We start from the raw sequence: 21747 nt of genomic DNA, 5'->3' as shown, positions 1-21747 counted from the left end.
ATAAACCGCCCTTTAAGGGGGTCGTGCAAGGGGCCCGGCACCAGATGGTGCCGCATACGAAAACCTTTCTGAGTTAAAATCCTCCGCACTAATTCCTGCAGGCTATGACTTGCAGGATAGCAATAATGGGTGCAGTATCGTGTGCAATCTCCTGGTCAGATATATCTGACTATCTTGACGGAAATATTAAGCAGCGCCATACCGGTCCTGACTGACGCTAAGATTAGCTGCAGGAACCCATTATCAGCGTACGCAACTCACAGTTCCATCTAAAATATGGCAACGTGCAGCACGCAATAGTATGTGACAAACCTCACAGATATTAACAAATATATATATGTGAGGTCTCAGAACCACCCCAGGTACACCTGTATTAGGGCAGATAAAGAAAAGGGATAGATATACACTGACAGGTGAGAGAAAAAGCAGACAGTCAGCACTAGCATAAGTCACATACAATGCAGAAAAATATATATACATACATAAGCATGACATATAATATACTGCACAATGTCGCTACATTCAACTGCCCAGATTCAGTGTCTGGGAAGGCTATAGCGCGGTGTACACTGACCCAAAATGGCCAGGTACGCAGGGGGACTGGGCTCACTGACATCCTAAGAGTTCTGCAGCACCACAGAGAGAAAATGGCCGCTGGAGACCTCAGAAGAAGCGTGGCCCGCGGAGGAAGCAGCTCAGCGACGCCAGACTGTAGTATTGAAAGGCGCGCTGAGCTGAGGGGAGGAGCCGCTAGACAGGGAAGGTTTCCTCCCCTGGCTAGCAATTAACCCCCCGGGATGCCGGCTCCCGCTGCCGCTATAATCCCTGGTGGGGCTGTGGACACGCGGGGTATGCCTCCATGGAGGGGGAGCCCGCCGCCACCGCTAGCGCCTCCGGTCTGTCCCCAGAGACCGGAGGCATAAGGCTGCATGTACACGCGGGTCACCGCAAGCGGTGACCACGCGACTTACCTGTCCCCGTCGATCCGGCAGCAGCCCAGGGATTCCTCCAGAGCCCGGCTAGTACAGACTCTGGGGTCCCGCTGCGATCCCCAGATCTGTACTGGCGTCGCAGCGCCGGCGGGGTGTAGGAGCGGCAGCTCAGACGTCCATTGGACAGTCTGATGCTGCCGCTCTGAAGAGTAGTAAAAAAAAAAAATAATAAAATAAAACTCTTTTAAGCTTAGGGGCTGCTAAGCAGCCCCCCTGCAGTAACGGTGACCCGACTCCGGCCGGGCACCAACTTAAACTGAGGTGCCTCTGGCTGGGGGGCGGGGTTATAGGGAGAGTGGACCCATGTGCATCCTGGGAACTAAAAGCTTTAACTGCGTGGTGCCCGGATTTGGTTCCCAACCTATACCCCAAGGTCAACCCTGTGGACCCCCTATGGACCCTGCAGTAGAAACAAAGAACGCACGTGTAAAAAATATTCCAAGACATTGCTAACAAACTTGTCTGAATAAACAAAAGCATGTCTAATCTCTTTACAGCCAGGTACATTTTCCCCATCTAGAACACATATACGATATATTTAAATAAATAGACATACATGACTGTTTTATTTTAACTCAAACTCAGCAGGATGGCAGCAAAACCTCACATTAATAAATGCAAACATTAAAATAAGGTTCTCAGAATAATTCAGGAATTTGTAAAAAATTTCCACTTCTTTAAACAAATCCTCAATTACACACTTTCCCCATTAGTGCAAAATAACCTTATTGATTCAATACACAAAGTTACTATTAGCACTAGTACTTGCGAAAGATGCATAGGAGACGCACTCTGGAATTAAGAAGAGAACCTTGATCAAAAACTTGGATTTAATAAAAAAAAAAAAATGCTCAAAGATCGGTTAAAGGGAAAGTAGCGAGATGGAAGTGTATATAACATGCTACATATTAAAGGGTCTGCAGATGACACAACTTAGTAACTATTTTGACACAGAAGTCTGACAAGTGGCTGTCCATTTCTGCTGGCTCCATACATCTTGTGCCCATGTCAAAACCATGACAAATTATTATAATTGCTGTATCAAATTCAGGTCCTTAGTTTAGGGTTGTGTTACCATGTTGTATGGATCCAAATTCAGAGCGGTGTGTGAAAACGCCAGTGAAAACGGATTAGGCAATTAAGCGTGAGGATGAGATGATGGATGTAGAAGACAAGTGCAAGAAAAAACAGACAGGACGATGACCAGGCAAAGATGAAAACGTGGAATATTTATATATTTCCAATACGCATGTCGTGCTACCCCTCTCCCCCCTTCTGGATGCAGCAGAAAGTACTGCAGGCATTCACTGGAACCATGCAGATCAGTTCTGTGGTGCAGTTCTCTTCCAGCTATATCTGTATGGTGACATTGACGGATGTAAATAGAGATCTGATCTGTATGGTGCTGTATGATCTGTATGGTGCACGCAACATCAAAGTACACAGAGGTTTCCATTTTTTTTTATTTATTTTTTCTAAAAATGAATAAAAAAAAAAAATAAACAAAATAGGAAAAGGCACTGTCCTAACAATGCATGTATTATTGGGGTTAGAGAGTTCTTTGTCCAACCAGGAAGTAAGATCACCCAGGTATAGATGTAGAACAATATAAATTACAACGTTGTCAATGTATTAAACAGTGACTACCATTGCTGCTCACTGCTTCAGTCTCCCCAGACCAAAGGATTTAAATGTAATTGACTAGGGATGGTGGTGTAAACCATCAATCAAGAGGGCCTCAGATAGATTTCATTAGCAAATGTGTTTGTAATCTTCCACGTGAACCAGATGTGAACACTTGTTCCAAAATTAGGATTCACATTCAATAACAGTGGGCATAGGGTGAGGTTCCAGTCACTGGAGCCTTACCATCTACTGTTCAAAGAAGGAAGCCATAGAGAGGGAGGGGGGAATTGGGATGATTACGTACAGTATCTTCAATGTTTTTATTAGGTTATAGTATATATAATGAACCAACGTTTGAAATGATAAGTTCAAGATGTGATTTTGAAGTATGTAATAATAATTTTATTTATATAGGTTTTTCTCAGGACTCAAAGTCGCAATACATCATCAAAAACTTAGCAGAAGGGTTTAGTATTACAGAAAGAAGAAAACAAACCGAAAACAGTCAACTTAATGGGTACGATGGAAATAATGCAGGGGTGGGGAAGCCATTTTGGGTAATAACTTCCACGGGTTATACATCCCACTCATGAAGGTAACCAGGTGAGGCAGCCATTTTAGGTGCGCTACATAGTTTACCATGGGTGGAATAGGTAACTCTTAGGAAAGATAACACAAGATGTGGAAGTGGCAGAGTACAAAATCTAAGAGCAGACACCTTACACCAGCAGATCCAAGTATTTTTCATCCCACCCATGGGCGTACCAGGTGAGGCAGCCATCTTGGGCACACTACGAAGGTTACAGTTTCTGAGATACCGTCGAAGGAACAAATACAGGTCACTGAAACATGTGTAGTGTGATATGCACTGCATGTATAGATCCACAAGTTGCTCATCCTGCCCTCAACCTAGTAAGAGTCAGTACACAAAGAAAGAGGGAAAGAAGACATTTTTTGGGGAACTCTTGACAGAAAAATGGATTGAAGTTATGTACAGTCAGGTTCATAAATATTGGGACATTGACAGAATTTTCATATTTTGGCCTCTATTCACCACCACAATGGCTTTGAAATGAAACAAACAATATGTGATTAACTACAAACTTTCAGATTTAATTTGAGGGTAATTACATCCAAATCAGGTGAACGGTGTAGGAATTACAACGCTTTCTATATGTGCCTCCCACTTTTTAAGGGGCCAAAAGTAATGGGACAAACTAAACAATCCTAAATCTAACTTTCACTTTTTAATACTTTGTTGCAAATCCTTTGCAGGCAATTACAGCCTGAAGTCTGGAACGCATAGACATCACCAGACGCTGGGTTTCATTCCTGGTGATGCTCTGCCAGGCCTCTACTGCAAATGTCTTCCGTTCCTGCTTGTTCTTGGGGCATTTTCCCCTCAGTTTTGTCTTCATCATGTGAAATGCATGCTCAATCGGATTCAGGTCAGGGGATTGACTTGGCCATTGCATAACATTCCACTTTTTAGCCTTAAAAAACTCTTTGGTTGCTTTTGCAGTATGCTTCGGGTCATTGTCCATCTGCACTGTGAAGCGCCGTCCAATGAGTTCTGAATCATTTGACTGAATAGGAGCATATAATATTGCCCCAAACACTTCAGAATTCATTCTGCTGCTTTTGTCAGCAGTCACATCATCAATAAATACAAGGGAACCAGTTCCATTGGCAGCCATACATGCCCACGCCATGACACTACCACCACCATGCTTCACTGATGAGGTGGTATGTTTTGGATCATGAGCAGTTCCTTTCCTTCTCCATACTCTTCTCTTCCCATCACTCTGGTACAAGTTGATCTTTGTCTCATCTGTCTTCACAAGGGAAAAAATTATTTTGTCATCCACCACAGTTGTTTTCCGTGGTCTTCCGGGTCTTTTGGTGTTGCTGAGCTCTCCGGTGCGTTCTTTCTTTTTAAGAATGTTCCAAACAGTTCATTTGGCCACACCTAATGTTTTTGCTATCTCTCTGATGGGTTTGTTTTGATTTTTCAGCCTAATGATGGCTTGCTTCACTGATAGTGACAGCTCTTTGGATCTCATATTGAGAGTTGACAGCAACTGATTCCAAATGCAAATGTCACACCTAGAATCAACTCCAGACCTTTTACCTGCTTAATTGATTATGTAATAACGAGGGAATAGCTCACACCTGTCCATGAAATAGCTTTTGAGTTGATAGTCCCATTACTTTTGGCCCCTTAAAAAGTGGGAGGCACATATTGAAACTGTTGTAATTCCTACACCGTTCACCCGATTTGGATGTAATTACCCTCAAATTAAATCTGAAAGTCTGCAGTTAAAGCACATCTTGTTTGTTTCATTTCAAAGCCATTGTGGTGGTGAATAGAGGCCAAAATCTGAAAATTCTGTCAATGTCCCAATATTTATGGACCTGACTGTATGTAGTTGAAAGTCTTAAAACGTAACTTTTAATGTTTGATAATAAAATAAATCACCTTCATTATGAAAAAAGATCATACTACGCATAAATAAAAATTATGAAAATACTTCCGTATTCAACAGGAGATTATTCCCAAGCGAATTATTTAAAAAATTAAAATAAATCAGAGGAGGGGGATCATATTAAGAGTACTAGACAAATCACAAATGTCTAGAATGGGGTCCCTCGTGTAGCTCTTAAACTTAGGGTGTTTTGTGTCACCGTGTGAACATCAAAAAATCACATATTAATGTATCCCTTGGATTTTGCGTTTTAAATGTCTAGTTACGCAATCATTTATATTGTCTCTCTATAATGCCATGTGTGTCTCATGAGCGATATAGTTCCATGTCCTGTACCAATGGACTATCTTTATTTTTGTCAGTTAAATGTTACTATAAGTCAAATAAAACAACCTTTGTTCAATATATGGGAGGTGCGTGCACTCAACAAGCCATACATAGCGTACAAATATCTGCACATGCACATAATCAATTGCAGTGTTCGGTAAAACAATTTGCACCAAGACAGTAGAAATTGCGAAGAACAAACGCATATAGGCAAGTATTTTTGCGGGGGGGTTTTTTCAGTGTGGTGGAGGGAAGTTTTTTTTCTAGACTATATTGGACATGGAAGCTGCACTGGTCTGGTAACTATTATATATACACTAAATATAACCAGGAGAGTGGATATTATATAGAACTCTTTCCACTCCGTGTATTCCAGCTTCTGCAATAAGACTTCTTTAGTTTTTACTAGCATATTTACTATTTAGTAGCATGTATACATTGAACTATACTTTGTTGAGAATTTTACTAGAATTTTTTCATATATACAGTGGTGTTTTATATTATTGGAGGGAATGTCCCTTTTTTTTATTTTTAACATATTGTGACTGATTTATGCATTTAATTATTAAATAATTGCTTGAAACTGAGTTGGTGTATTATATTTTTAACAAGTGTTGTAGCATAGGGGCTCTTTCATCTAATTTATATGTTTGAAGCCAAAAAAAATGTTTTTGCTTTAAGGGAATTTGTCTCGAGTCCCTAGAAGTAAATTATCTCTAGTAATCTTGAACCTGCTTCGACTTTCTCCCTGTGTGGAGGGACGGATGGACCTCAGCCATTGAATAGGGAGATGACAGTGCGAGTATCCAGTATTGGCAGATAGAAAGTAGAGAAGCAGTCAATCTTCTGTTGTGAGAAACCGGAGTTAGACCCCTGATGGATGAACCAGCGCAGGGGATCTTAAGATGACTGGTTCACGAGAGTCCACAGCAAAGAGTAGAAAGGGAGGTACTGTGACTAGACATGCAATGACGCTTGGGTGACAAACAACGGTTGTTCAATTACAACGATACCCAAATGAATCTCCCGAGGTCCAGTCAGTGCACAGGCCGGCACCTCCATCCAGAAGCGCGTTTCACCAATAACTGGCTTGTTTAGGGCTCATTGAGGACAGTGTGGAAACCACTGACTTAGGCCCGTATTTGATTAGCCGCGATAAGTCCAAATCCGTAGAAAAGTATCGCGGATGACATCATTTCACCAGGTGGAAATTTTTCGCCCTATTCAACTGCAAAGACTTTTCACGTAAGCGGAAAGTCAATGCAATCTAATAGGCGGACAAGTTTCGCCTATTAATAGTAGGCGTAAAAAAGTGCAGAATTTCGGTTTTGGGGTGCAAAGGTGGGGAAACCACCCTGCACCCTTGGGACAGGTCCCCAAAGGTTAACGGCGTCAAAAAAATAAATAAAAAAAAAAACACTGGAGGAACACCCCAAAAATTGCAATTGAAAAAGGGGGCGGAATAAAAAAAAAACAAAGTTGGGGTACAAACTTAAAAACTAGCGAAAATAAGCTTATGGGGGGGGGGGCTGCGAGTATGGGGGAGGTGTTTTTTGATTACAGGTGCTTGCTGATGGTGCGTTTTTTAAAACTTAAATTTTGCGATTTCTAACCATGCGTGCACCCATTTTCATGTACCCCAAAATTGCTGGGACTACTTATTTTCACCAAAAAAAACTGCCAAATGCTATTCTTCACCACTTGTGCAAAGACGCTTTTTAGCAGCTATTGAGAGCATTTAAGTACCCCAAATAGCTTCAGTAGGGCTATTCAGGGGGAAACTAGCGTATATACTCGAGTATAAGTCGACCCGAATATAAGCCGAGGTACCTACTTTTACCCAAAAAAACCTGGGAAAACTTACTGACTCGAGTATAAGCCTAGTGTGGGAAATGGCAGCAGCTGTTAGTTTCCCCAGTAGTAATTCCCCCTGGTGGTGCCCCCAGTAGTAATCCCTCCTGGTAGTGCCCCCAGTAGTAATCCCTCCTGGTAGTGCCCCCAGTGGTAATCCCCCCTTTCAGTGTCTCCAGTAGTAATCCCCCCCCTGGTAGTACCCCCAGTAGTAATCCCCCCTTTTAGTGCCCCCTGTAGTAATCTCCCACTGGTAGTGCCCCCTGTAGTAATCCCCCCTTTTAGTGCCCCCTGTAGTAATCCCCCACTGGTAGTGCCCCCTGTAGTAATCCTCCCCTGGTAGTACCCCCAGTAGTAATCCCCCCTTTTAGTGCCCCCTGTAGTAATCCCCCCTGGTAGTGCCCCCTGTAGTAATCCCCCCCTTGTAGTTCCCCCAGTGGTAATCCCTTTTAGTGCCCCCTGTAGTAATCGCCCCCTGATAATGCCCCTTGGTAGTGCCCCCTGTAGTAATCGCCCCCTGGTAGTGCCCCCTGATAATGCCCCCTGTAGTCATCGCCCCCTGGTAGTGCCCCCTGTAGTCCCTCCCCCCCTAGTAGAGAGAGACGTGAAAAGAATTAAAAAAAAATAAACACTTACCTTAAACTCCCGCTCCTGGTCCCGCCGCTGTCCGCTCCTCCGGCCGCTTTGCATGGGAGAGACGTCGTCATGACGACGTGTCTCCCATCACCCACTGCGGGAGCCGGAAGATGGCTCCCGCAGTGGAAGCAGCAGCAGCCGCTGAGAGTCTGACAGACTCTCAGCGGCTGCTGATTACACCAAACACGCAGCTGCCGGCTCCGGCGGCTGTGTGTTTGGCAGTGTGTAGCGCTGACCGAACTCCGTCCGGTCAGCGCTACACTTGACTCGAGTATAAGCCGAGGGGGTACTTTTTCAGCACATTTTTTGTGCTGAAAAACTCGGCTTATACTCGGATATATACGGTACATTTATCCCCAATGCTAGTGCATCTTTTGGGGGGTGTCAGGCTGTTTGCGTTTCGCCAGGTCCCGTTAACGCGTCCTTTGAAATTGAACAGGGCGAAAAGCAGGGGCGCGCACGAAAAGTGAATTCGCCAAAAACACGCGATGTAGGCGAAAAGTACATTTCGCCGACGGAGGAGAAATTATCGTTGCTAATCGCGGCCTTAGTTGGTCTTCTGCAGTTTTGATGGCTATGTGAACACTTCCCTTTGGGTGTCAGGTTTAAAAAAATACATACATATAGCATTCCCGGTCAGCTGTTTTAGCGGAGCGCCGCGCCCTGCCCTATTTCTAAAGGGCAAAAAAAAAGCACTCTGCCCTCCCAAGGTGAGGGAAAAGGAGGAGAGAAGAAGGAAGACCGGCACACACCTCTCAAGCACGCCATCAGCCACTGAGAAGAAAGCCAGAAAAGACCAGAAGAAAACCTCCGCCAGCCAGGGGCATCAGTGTGCGCACCCATTGCCCCCCCGTGGACTCAGAGACACAAATTTAACAAAAACACAAAAATCCCCTTTTCATCCATGGGACACCCCAAAGCAGTCCATCTAAGAAAGAGGATGCTCCTGTACTGCGCTCAATACCATACACCAGAACCAAGTATCTAAGGAAGCAAAGGTATCAAAGCAATAGAACTTGATGAAAATGTGGGGGAAAGACCACATGGCCGCCCTACAAAGCTGCTCAGCAGAGGCACAACGCCAAGCCTCCCACTATGTCCCCTCCAACCTGGTGGAATGAGCATACACCAAGGCTAGGGCTAGTAGGTCCTCCAAAAAGGTAGGCATGGCGGACTTTGAAGACAAGTCAGTTGGCCATAGTCTGTTTGGAGGCCAGCCAGTCACATTTTTGAAGTTGTAAAGGACAAGTAGGGAATAAGATTTCTGGATATTTCTTCCCAAGAACCCCACGATCCGGGTGAAAAATAAGGGAGATCGACTGGATAATGCACTCAAATCAGAGACTCGCCGGGTTGAGGCAATGGCGAATAAGACAGTTTTCAAGACAAGCCAACAAAGGTTCACCGGTTCCAAAGGCTCAAAGGGGGAAGCCTTGAGGGCAGTCAATACCAAAGCCAAATCCCACGGGGGCACCAGAGTAACAAATGGTGGTTGAAGGTGAAACTCACCTTGTAGAAAAGTCTGGACATCTGGTAAAGAGGCAATCTTTTTTGAAAGAGAACAGAGACCTGAACCTTAAGGGAGGAATGCTGAAGGCAAAAATCCAATCTGGGCTGTAAAAAAGGACATAACCCAAGACAAACCGAAAACTTCAGGGTTTAGACGGCGGACCACACAGACACCGACCCTGAGACAGAAGGTCAGGCTGGAGAGTGAGACACAATGGGGCGTCTATGGACAGGCCGAGGAGGTCGCCATACCAATCTTGACATGGCCTTACTGCCATGTTTATGTAACTCGCATAGAGTTAAGTGTACAGAGGGTGTGTTGTGGGCATGTAGATGAAATTAAGCATACAGACAGGTGAGCATACATAGAGATGTGTATGACTTCAAACGGATAAAGCTGATGCAAATGTGAGCCGAAAGTGACGGATATGGATGGTGCGGCCACAGATACATACAGCTCTGAATATGGGAGAAAATCTACATATAATTCTAAGCACATAGGAGGATAGGAGAGTATTCGTGAAACCTTGGAGAGATAAAATTGTAGTACCAACCCAATCAACAGCCTGTAACATGACAGCTAGGAGCTGATTGGTTGGTACTTTATCTTTCACAATTTTGTCTCTCTCCACGCTTTCATGAATAACCCCCATAATGCAGCCGGCTTGAAAGCAATTCTGAATCATCCTCTTCAACATACGGCCCTCCAGCTGTTGTGGAATTATATATCCCAGCAGGCCTTGTTACAAATTTAGCATGCCCTAATAGTAAATGCTGGGATATGTAGTTCCACAACAGCTGGAGGGTCGAATGTTGAATAACTTTGCCTTATATGTACACATGGCAAAAAAGGTTGGTAACAAAAAGACAACAGTACATCGTCTGGGAAGTGAGCAGATGGACCCAACATTACTGTACTAGGCGGTGTTATTTAAAACAACTCTATATTAAACATGTATGTTTTCATGCTACATCCTCTTTAGATGCACTTAATGTTAATCTGGTTTAGAGTCTCATTAACCACCTACAAACCATTATATATACACAAATTAAATTGTGGGAACATTGATATATAAGAAAAAAAAAAAAAAAAAACACAGCTGACCATTCATCATATTATGAAGAATAAAAGAGATTTACCTGGACACCCTCAAACTTGTCATCGACTTTAGAGCTGTACAGGACGCGGAACATAGTAGACAGACTTCCAGCAGTATAGTACAGCTGCATCTGCAAACCTTTGTATCCAAATGCCACTTCACTAAAGAGACAGGAGTAACAAGTTACTGGAAACTGAGGACATTGAAACCCCAATAGTTTATTAATTTTATTATTATTTTTTTTTAAGTACACCTGAATCTCACCATTTGTTTTGGGTGTGGATTGAAAGAGCTACAGTATGTAGAAAGAGTCAATAGGTCAGAGTCAAATGGTCGACACAGACTAAGGTCGACACTTGTTTTTTGTTTTGTTTTTATTATTTTAACCCTAAATCTTCACCCTAACCCTCTACCTAATGCCGGACGCTAACGAACCCTTCCGCAGCATAACCCTTTGCCAAGTGGCTTACTCTCCACCACCTGGTGTCGACATATTGACTGTATATCTGGAAAGTGCAGATCTTCCATCCCTGTACCATGCTTGTTTTATAGCAAATATAAAAAAACAACCACACTGCAAAATACTACTATATTGGAAAAGTAGTTGCTTTTAGGCATGCACCAAATACCTTGTTCATGATTTGGAGGAATACGAAATCCCTTTTGCAAAAAAAAAAAAAAAAAGATTCTGCAGAACAATGCACTAATACATAAGCATAATTTGCATACTAAATAATACAGAAAGTGATTAAATGATAAAGAGGTGACTGTACCCTGTGCCTTCACAATTGCAAGGTAATCTGGATTTGGTTGGCTAAACTGGAAGCTTGCTGACAATAATTTTAGGAGTGGAACAAGGGTACATATTTTTTCCCATTTTGTCTACTTTTCTATGAGAACTCGTTTTTCCAATTATCCTCACACGATCTATTTATTACTTACTCATCTCCAAAGAGCTGGTGACTGAATTCCGGGTTAAAGGTCATGCTGTCATCATCAATGTCTTCTGGGAAACGCACTACGGGTACAAAATAAAAGCAGACATTTATATTGAGTTTACCAGAAAATAAATCTAGGAAATGTACATCTGTCCAGAATAAAGTGAAATAGAGAAAGCGGAAAAATCAGTACAGTATAGCATTTCAAACGTAGAGCCATAAGCTTGATGAAACATCAAGTATTGATTGTACTAAACAAGATTCATTGTGCCCCTCAAAACACATTACATAGTCCTGTAACGGATTTACAGTGTATTCTCATAACTATTACATGCAGTTTTTGTAAAACTCTTAAGAGGATTATGAACAATTCAGGAGGCAGGAAGATTATAACAAAAGCACATGGGATAGAGACTGATTAAACACAGCTAACAAACAAAAGATGTCTTTGAACATATCAAATGTCAACTATAACTGGCACCCAATATATAATGTTCTCCACGTGACAAATAGTAACATACTTCTGTGCTAGGGCCAGAGAACAGACCTTCTTTGACCGTGAAGTTAGCAATTGTTAGAATATATGATATGATAACAAACATGTTTAAATGTTTAGCATGTATGTCAAGAGAAACAGCACACACACCTCAGTGTTATTTACCTAACACGCCAAGGGCTCCATTTAACTTGTTATAGACCTTTTAGCACTAGTTTTCGATGCTAAAAAGGGGTTAGACAGCAAACCAATATTCTGCAAATAGCCCTAAGCTTAATTTACAATCATTATACAATCTACGGTTGTCATTAGCGGTACAGCCCCTTTGCCAGCTATGGGGACCAAGCGAAGCCTCTCAAGGCTTTGTTGAATCCCTGCTGGGTGCGAGAACAGCCCCTGCGCATTAGACAGTAACCTGTCGCTGGCAGCGTTAGGCCACCAGCAACACAGGTGAGGACGCCATGGAGGAGGGAGACACCATTGGACCTCGCCAGGCAGGCAAGTAATGGGATATACCGGCAAGACGAAGCGATCCTACATGAAATATACCGCCAGCAATTACAATTGTCGCTAAATGGTGCCCAAAGTCTACTTTACAAATACCTAACAGATAAAACATAGCAAGCAAGAGCCTACACTATACTCACCTAATTTCAGTTTAATTGCTTCATTTGTGTTACACTTGTATTCCGCCAACTTCTTCTCCATAGCACTGAGACCTACACAGAAAAGATATTTGAAAAAAACCCATTAAGATACCAAAGGGAAACTACAACGAAAAAGCATTTAGTTTACAATAAACTGCATGTTAATTTAATTCAGGTATTTAAAAAAAAAAAAAAAATAGAGGTGAACTTTGAAAATCAAGAAGTGTATTTTCATCCATAGAAACAAATACATGGTTTCATTTGGAAACAATTCCACCCAAAGTTGGGCACATTTGAATCTAGACAACCATGTTGTGATACAAGTAGTGCAAGTGCAATTGTTTGGGGTTTTTCGTCTGCCGGGTAAATATTGGCTTCTTCTGTAATACACATATACAGGGTAGTGCCGAGACAGAGGGGTAACTTATGTGAAGCTGCAGCTGTCAGGGATACTGGAAAAGGGAAAGAAAAATAAATTGCGGAACCCCCCCTGTCTACATATACCAGGTATCTTTATTCTAAAACTATTTACATCTGGGCTAAGTCCCCCCAGCCCCCCCCAACCCCCCAACTGGAAATCAGCACATCTTAAATCCACCCCCCATGATTTTGCCTGTCTAAATGGATCTCAAAGCCTAAGCAAAGGTGATAATGTGCATACAGGTGTGTTTATTATGCCATGCACACTTCCCTCTGACCCAACGAAACACGACGACATTAAATCAGCATTGACACCACTGTGGACGCTGAGGGTTGTGTTCTCAGTTGTTATTCAGAATTCCTCGGCCTTCAAATAATGTAATATATTTGAAAAATAAGCATAACATTAAAAAAAGGGCTGATCAGTTCAGACTCCACAGTGTCCACACTGGAAGCGGCGGTAAGCTGCACATGATATTCAGATACATGCAGCATACCGTTAATGGAATGGTTCACCTAAGGACCTCCTTACAGGACTGGCTACTAATGTACTTTAAGCCTAACACCCCAGTTTGCGTTAACTTAATGACCAATATTCATTTATGTGCAGCTGGAGTCTCTGAAAATGGATGAAATTATATTTTTTAATTTTGATGAAGACCATCTCCTTGCACTGTGTGAGAAGCAGATACATCTCAATAGGGACCAGCGCTGAAGTTACCTTTTCCCTTTGATAGTCATTACCAAGCGTCTCTTCCACAAGCTGCAGGTTCAAAAAAAATAAAATAACTCCTCTATTAGTTTTGGGGTTTATAACTGTAAGGTTTTAACTTTGCAGTGAATTTAGAATGTAAACCCTACTGGGGCAGCCAGAAAAGAGAGAAGTAATAGAGAGCTATCGCTGACGCTTGAGCACCATTAAGCCTGTATATGCATGGGATGTAGTCAGCAGGCTGACGGGATGGAGACTATCTAAATATCGGTGTCGGAATTCCGACAGAAGTCGGGTTCCCGGCACCACAATACCAACCATTGGTATCCCAAAGGTAATTATCGGGGGTTAGGCACTAGGGGGAGGGTTAGGACTAAGGGGGATGGTTAGGTTTAGGGTATGGAGACAGGGAGGCTGTCGGTATTTTAACCCTGTCGGGATCCCGGCGTCAGGATTCTGACCACCGGGATCCAGCTGCTGTTGATGTCAAGAAGGTGCACTCACCTTGACAAAAGAATAAATGGAAAGATGTTATATCAGCTGCGCTTGTGCATATGCTGATTAATACAGAAACTCCCAAAGTCTCTACTAATCTTTAAAAATGCATCACATTTATTATTCTCTAACACAATGTAAAATTATTTATAAAACAATGTAACCGATTCATAAAGGTAAAAGAATATATTACTTTTAAGTCAGATGGCATTGATCCTGTGGAGATATATAATTACAATGTATCACAATCTTCTTTGTGCTGGAACCATCATAGGCAATGGTGCTAGAATGTTATGTGCCAATAAAAATAAATCTCAACGGAGCACAAAATAGTTACTTAGAATATGTAGAAAGCAACAAAGCTCTGGCCCCAGTTTTGACAAGAATCATCAAGAAACCAAACAATTGCAACCGGTTTCCAGATTTTGTGTACTTAGAACGGGGATGGGGAACCTCAGGCCTTATACAGCCCCCGGAATCATTTGGTGTGGCCCTCTGAGCTTTTTTCTGATAGCCTGATCTGGCTAGCAGGGTGACTAGAGTGGCACACTGCAGCCAGAATCTATGCAGCAGTGCCGCCTGGAGCGTCCTTAGGATGCTTAAGATGGTCACACCGCTGCCCTTACAGCTCCCCGAAGCATCCTCAGGATGCTCCAGGCATTGCTGTAATCATTGGCAATTGTGGCCCAGCCCCTGTGTGATGTCACAGGGAGGGGCGTGGCCTGCATCATGCCCACGAATAATGTTATATATATCAAAATGGCCTTCGGCAGAAAAATGGTTCCTCACCCCTGACTTAGAGATCGTGTATAGTGTATCCATGTTTCTAATAGTACTGGGACAAATGTGCCGCACTTAAGGTGCCTATCCATTAGGCGACCTGAAAGTCTGAACGTCTAGCCTTCAGGTCGCCGAGGTGCAGTGCCCGCACTGAACGGCCTTCACTGAACGTCATTCAGTGAAGGAGCCCGACCTCCTATCTCTAAACATGCCAAACCTGACGAGCGTCGTCAGGTTGACAGGCATGATCAGTAGATAATCGGGGACGGCAAGGACCCAGCGTGCATGCGCATCGCTGGTCCTTACCAGCTATCCATTAACCGACTTTGTGAACAATGCGACCAAAACCTCCTGGTTTTGGTCAGATTGTTCACAAAGTCGGATAATGGATAGGCCCCTTTAGTCACCAGTATAGTTAATAGGCTGTAAAGGCAGTGTTGTGCTTTATGTTCAGAGACAAGCTGCTTTTAAGTGCTGTGATGTCCGCCAAAGGTTAGGAATCTGTGTAATGGTAGCGGTAAAGAATAGCACTAACCTGGCGACTTATACGAGATGTGGACTTCCATTAAAAATATTACAAAGGCTACCTTAGTCAAGAATTAGATTCTCTCACCCTATGCGACCCTCTGACCCAGTGCAGACCAAAGCATTACCCGCACACACGATTTAATAACAGGAGATTACAGGCTTTCGATGTTAGCACTATGGCCAAGTGCTTACGGACCACCGCTGCACATCTCATAAGTCGTCAGGGAAAGGTCACACGTGGGCAACAGTTAGGCAAAGATCACGCATGGGCAGTTAGGGTCAAGCATGCACAGTGGAACAAGTAAGAACATTGCCACCAGTGCTGAGATTTTTTGCCAATACTACTGATACATCATGGCTCTAGGATCGATCCAGAAATCTCCCTGCATCTGACATAGGTGCCCATTTATTAATGATCGCATTTGCAATGTGTTCTGGGCATGGTATTACTGCCCATGATCGCACTGCAAGATGCGAACATATCGCCGGAATGTAACACCCGCCACACAGAGTGACATGGGCTCCGAAAGGAGCCCGTCCCTGCGGAGTGCTGTCAGGGATACTGCGCATGCGCAGTCCCGCTGACTGCACATACACGGCCGCCATTGCCAGGGGAGGGTTCCTATGGAACCCACTCCCAGGAAGTTTTGAGATGTGTAGCCCATTGATTAGCTGCGGGGGCCAAGATTCCGGATGATGGTAAATCTGGCAGCATCACATCCCACATAGAAACCTAAGGGGGATGCGGCTGTCTCTGAGAATTGAGGGGATGCAGCAGGTATCAGATATCTGCTGCGGTCCCTACTTCATACATGGGGGCGATACTAAATATTTGAGGTTACTCCTCTTCGATGCCCTTCCCTAGGGCAAATATGGGTACTTGTGTACTTTACGGACTCATTGCAGAGAACCCATGAATGTTTTAAATGGCACTTGGGTACATTATGTACCGAAATTTGTCCCCACCTAAAGAAGAAAGTTGTTCCCTCACGGGCTCGCTACGCTCGCCTCTAGGTTATATTCCCCCTCTATACCCACTTGGATGGTAGAGAATGACGCTGGACACTGGCTGATGACGTCAGGGTCCTCTCTGTGAAGGGGATTTAGACATTACCATGATTGATAATAATAATGAGTGTAGGACACTTGGGTTCTCTCTGCAATGAGTCCGTAAGTACACAAGTACCCAAATATGAACTATATCCATCAGTTCCAGTCATTGATTGGCCTGTTCAGAATCCATTACTGTGTTTTATTATGTGAAGGCTAGAAACGTAGATAGAGGAAATATAGCACAAAATAAAGAGGGAGGTGCTGCTGGGTAAATGCACAGGAGTATACACCCAAATACTCAATTAACATACATGGAACAAAAGTAGTACATAAAATCCAAAAAGCGCTCCCCACTCAACACGTATAACAAATAGGACACCACTGTGTTTTCACACAAAAGGACAATAGTCACCAATGATAATGGTATTTAGTAATTCCAAGTTCTGGATATCCACTATTAAGCTTCTCTGTCACCTCAATAGAGAAGCTTAATAGTGGATATCCAGAACTTGGAATTACTAAATACCATTATCATTGGTGACTATTGTCCTTTTTTGTGTGAAAACACAGTGGTGTCCTATTTGTTATACATATTATGTGAAGGCTGACACATGACAGCAGTCATAGCACGGGCAATACAGGTGTGTGCAGTATGAGACCAGGGCTCCCTGTTATGCACAGCCCCAACACCCCAAGCATTGCCCGGCAGCACGGTGTGCATTTGGCGGGAGAGGCTGCGGGGTGCAGATGCTGCCGGTGCTGTCAGAGCCTCTCCACGGCCTGATCCCCGGCACTGCAGCGCCCACCTTCCCGCCCGCCAGGACCCAGACATGTGGTCGCCTCACCCCGGGACCCCCTCACCTCCAGCACATCTTCCCCAGCAACTTACCCGCCATGTCCGCTCATCTGCTGAAGCGTCAGCCAGGCCCAGCCAATCACCCCGCCGCATCACAGCCTGACGTGTATCCGCTTCCCACGGCCTCCGCCGCCGGCGTGTTTACATCTCACGCACAGCAGCAGCAGCAGCAGCAGCGCTGGTCCCCGCCCGGCTGTCACTGGTGTAATAACCCTGCCGTCATCTACAGGCGGCAGGGCACACTGGGACTTGTAGTCCCGCACACTGCCCAAACCCGACCGCTAGTCACCAGCACAGCAGTAGTCACACATGGAACACACTGACTGGTACTGCAGCTCATGCAGATGGACAACTGACATAAAGAGGAACTAAATCATTATACCGACACATTTTATGTACACTATTATGTCACATTTTATGTACACTTATGTCACATTTTATGTACACTATTATATCACATTTTATGTACACTATTATATCACATTTTATGTACACTATTATATTACATTTTATGTACACTTATGTCACATTTTGTGTACACTATTATATCTGAAGCAGGGAGGGTTTTGCTAATATCCTGTGTTAATATTTTTTGTTTTATTTTTATAGTCAATTTTATCCATAATAGAGCTCAATCCAATTAGGGGCCATTTTCAAAAAGTTTTGCCTATTGCCGCTTTTCGCCTCTTTGCGTCTTATCTCCAAATTCAATTTCAGGACGTTTCGCCTAAGCGGAAACTCAGGACCTCATTCAGAGCCGGACGCTATCAGCCGTTCGCTCGTACGCATTCGATTGTTTTAAACCACGCATGCGTCCGGTTCTCATTGCGCATGTGCGGCCGGATCATTGCGGTCATTTCTTGATCGCTCGTATACACAGCGAACAGGAAGTGACCTATATCATTTGATTGACAGAATGTTCCGTTTATGGGTGGTAACGGGGATGGAGATGAGAAAACGCAGGCGTGGCAAGGCGTTTTTTGGGCGTGCATGAATTATCTTGTGCGAACGTCCAATGTGGACGCTATTTTGTACACGTCACTGTGTGATCCAATTTCAATTAAGACTGCTCGCTCAGCTTTGGGTCTGGTATAGTCTACCGCAATGACGATGGTCTCCTCGTACTTCCCCGGACTCATCGATCGTGTTGCGATTAATCAAGTGAGGCAACAAAAACAATTAACTTTTAATTGCTAAACAGCTTCTAAGGTGTTTCGCAAATAGACCTTTTTTAGTAGTTAAAAACCGAACGCAGGTGAACTACTCAGCTGCTAATTTCTGGGGCATACAATCAATTAGTTAACAAATGTTTGGGTTTTTTGAGTGCTTTTTACATATTTGTAAGTGTTTATTTTGTAGACAAACAATATTGTACGCATTTTTTTTTTTGGGACCAAGAAACCAATCGTCCTTTTTTTTGGGATAATTGTTAATTAAAACTAATAAATTGATTTGAACCCTTATTTTTTAGGCAAAATATGAAATGTTTATATTTCCGTTGTACTGTTTGTAAGTTTGTTAGAGGGATTACCTTTTAACCAGTTTGTGAATAAATCAACAATAGATTTTTGTAATTTTGTTTCCAAAGTAATAATTTTTTGGTTATTTTTGTGTCAAGTTTTTTTTTAAAGTAAACATATTTTTTTTCATGGGACAAAATCTACAAATCATTTTGCACACACACCCACCAAATAAGTGGCATTTGAACAGAATTAAAAGAAATAGAAACAATTCACAAGAAAGGAGATGGAGGTTTTTGCCATGCAGGAATATGGGGCAAACACAGAGATGGATTGTGGGGAAATTAGCCAGTGCTGTCATCGCCTTTTAGGCCGTTTGGCCGGGGGTTGGAAGGAGCCTGAACGGGTCCGGGAAGTCCTTCAGCTGGCCAGAGGCAGATGTTGTGGCCTCTGGACTAGGCATAGGGCTAAGCACATTTGGAGGGATGGCTGTTGTTGTGCCAGAGGTGGAGGGTCCTGATGTTCTGACAGGAAGGGAGGCCGGCTCCAACATGTGCTGGCGAACAAGCTGCTCCAGGGCATTTGCTATTCGCACGTTGGCCCCAGTATTTTCTGCAAGGGCCTTAGCAATGGTCACGTTGGCCGCAGCACTTTGCTCCAGGGCGTCCGCCACCCGTAGCAGATTGGTGTCCATCCTCAGCAGAATCTCGGTCTGCTGATCCGTTTTACTATTGAGATCAGTGAGGAGGGCCACTGCCTGCGAGGGGAATGTCCTGGACTGTCTGCCACAGGGTCCCCAGCCGGATCTACTGCTTCCTCCCCTGCAGAGCCAGAAGAAATTCTGCGGCCAAAGCTCCCCTCTGGAGCAGACTCATCCGCCTGTGTCTCTGTGAGAGAAAAGAGTAAAATTATAATCTAGATATTGTCAAAAACACATTTCTGAGTTGGTAACCTTACAACATTTACCTGGGGCAACATGAGGAGCCGCAAAGTCTGGCATGTCGGTATCCATGTTCGACACGCCAAACACCTCATCCTGCACACACCCCTGGGCCAGCTCCTCCAAATCTGTGAGCTCAAGTGACACAGGGGTGGGACCCCCACCTGTCCCCCCTGCATGCCTAGCCCTATCAGCCTGTTTTTGTTTCAGCCGATATTTGAAGTCGTTCCATCTGTTGGTTTAAAATTTGGCATTATTCCTGAAGTATTTTGACCTGTAAACACTTTTTACTAAAATGTAGTTTTTACGTACCGGCGTTTGACCTCCCGGGTTGAACGTTCAAACTAGGGGTGAGCGGGTTCGGATTTCTGAAATCCGAGCCCCCCCGATCCGAGGCAGATCCGAGTCAGGCTCGACTTTTCCCGCCTGACTCGGATTCTGAAATCGAGGCAAAACGTCATCATCCCGCCTTCCGAGTCTCGCGGGTTTTGGATCCTATATAAGGTACCCGCGTCGGCGCCATTTTCTCACTCGGCTGTGGACAGTGAAGTGGGAGGGTGGGAGTTAGTGCTGGCTGGGCTGTGTAGTGTAGTGCAGAGTAGTGTTGTGCTGTGCTGCTGTTGTCCATAGGGGCTGTGTCCACTACTTCAAAGTCCATAGGGGCTGGCTGGACTGTGTTGTGCAGTCAGTTGTCCATAGGGGCTGTGTCCACTCCAAAGTCCTGTGCAGTGTCCCAGTCCTAAAGGGGTGCTGTAGTGTTGTCCAGGGGGTGCTCTGTCCGTCAGGGGTGCTCCCCCTAAGTGAATTGTGTGCGCAGTAGCCGCACGTGCATCAACAAAGTAGCGCCAAGCGTGTGCCTGTGTCATAAGTAAAGGGCCGGCTGGCTTGACCGTTAAAGGGTGCTGTAACCCCCAAAGTACACTCCAAACCAAATAACAAAATATTTTCTGTGTTTGTGAATTGTGTGCGCAGTAGCCGCACATGCATCAACAAAGTAGTGCCAAGCGTGCGCCTGTGTCATAAGTAAAGGGCCGGCTGGCTTGACCGTTAAAGGGTGCTGTAACCCCCAAAGTACACTCCAGTCCAAACCAAATAAAAAAATATTTTCTGTGTTTGTGAATTGTGTGCGCAGTAGCCGCACGTGCATCAACAAAGTAGTGCCAAGCGTGCGCCTGTGTCATAAGTAAAGGGCCGGATGGCTTGACCGTTAAAGGGTGCTGTAACCCCCAAAGTACACTCCAGTCCAAACCAAATAAAAAAATATTTTCTGTGTTTGTGAATTGTGTGCGCAGTAGCCGCACATGCATCAACAAAGTAGTGCCAAGCGTGCGCCTGTGTCATAAGTAAAGGGCCAGCTGGCTTGACCGTTAAAGGGTGCTGTAACCCCCAAAGTACACTCCAAACCAAATAACAAAATATTTTCTGTGTTTGTGAATTGTGTGCGCAGTAGCCGCACGTGCATCAACAAAGTAGTGCCAAGCGTGCGCCTGTGTCATAAGTAAAGGGCCGGCTGGCTTGACCGTTAAAGGGTGCTGTAACCCCCAAAGTATACTCCAGTCCAAACCAAATAAAAAAATATTTTCTGTGTTTGTGAATTGTGTGCGCAGTAGCCGCACGTGCATCAACAAAGTAGTGCCAAGCGTGCGCCTGTGTCATAAGTAAAGGGCCGGCTGGCTTGACCGTTAAAGGGTGCTGTAACCCCCAAAGTACACTCCAAACCAAATAACAAAATATTTTCTGTGTTTGTGAATTGTGTGCGCAGTAGCCGCACGTGCATCAACAAAGTAGTGCCAAGCGTGCGCCTGTGTCATAAGTAAAGGGCCGGATGGCTTGACCGTTAAAGGGTGCTGTAACCCCCAAAGTACACTCCAGTCCAAACCAAATAAAAAAATATT

The 21747-nt window shown here is 44.1% G+C and overlaps 1 protein-coding gene across 1 annotated transcript in view; it reads right to left on the bottom strand.

Moving 5' to 3' along the window:
- HAT1 (histone acetyltransferase 1) overlaps positions 1 to 17669 on the bottom strand; it is a 66051-nt gene extending 48382 nt beyond the window's left edge. Inside the window, exons 1-4 of the mRNA XM_088470689.1 lie at positions 17486 to 17669; positions 12609 to 12680; positions 11470 to 11545; positions 10568 to 10688 (exon numbers count right to left, since the gene is read on the bottom strand). Coding sequence (XP_088326815.1) covers positions 10568 to 10688; positions 11470 to 11545; positions 12609 to 12680; positions 17486 to 17492 — 276 coding nt within the window. The 5' untranslated portion in view covers positions 17493 to 17669. The remainder of the gene's footprint in view (positions 1 to 10567; positions 10689 to 11469; positions 11546 to 12608; positions 12681 to 17485) is intronic.
- Positions 17670 to 21747: the final 4078 nt, after the last annotated feature.

Source organism: Taudactylus pleione, unplaced genomic scaffold (assembly GCF_031769625.1).
Source record: "Taudactylus pleione unplaced genomic scaffold, aTauple2 ptg000004l, whole genome shotgun sequence".
Classification (NCBI taxonomy): Eukaryota; Metazoa; Chordata; class Amphibia; order Anura; family Myobatrachidae; genus Taudactylus; species Taudactylus pleione.
The sequence above is the reverse complement of the archived record's forward strand: the minus strand, read 5'-3'. Positions and strand labels throughout refer to the sequence as shown.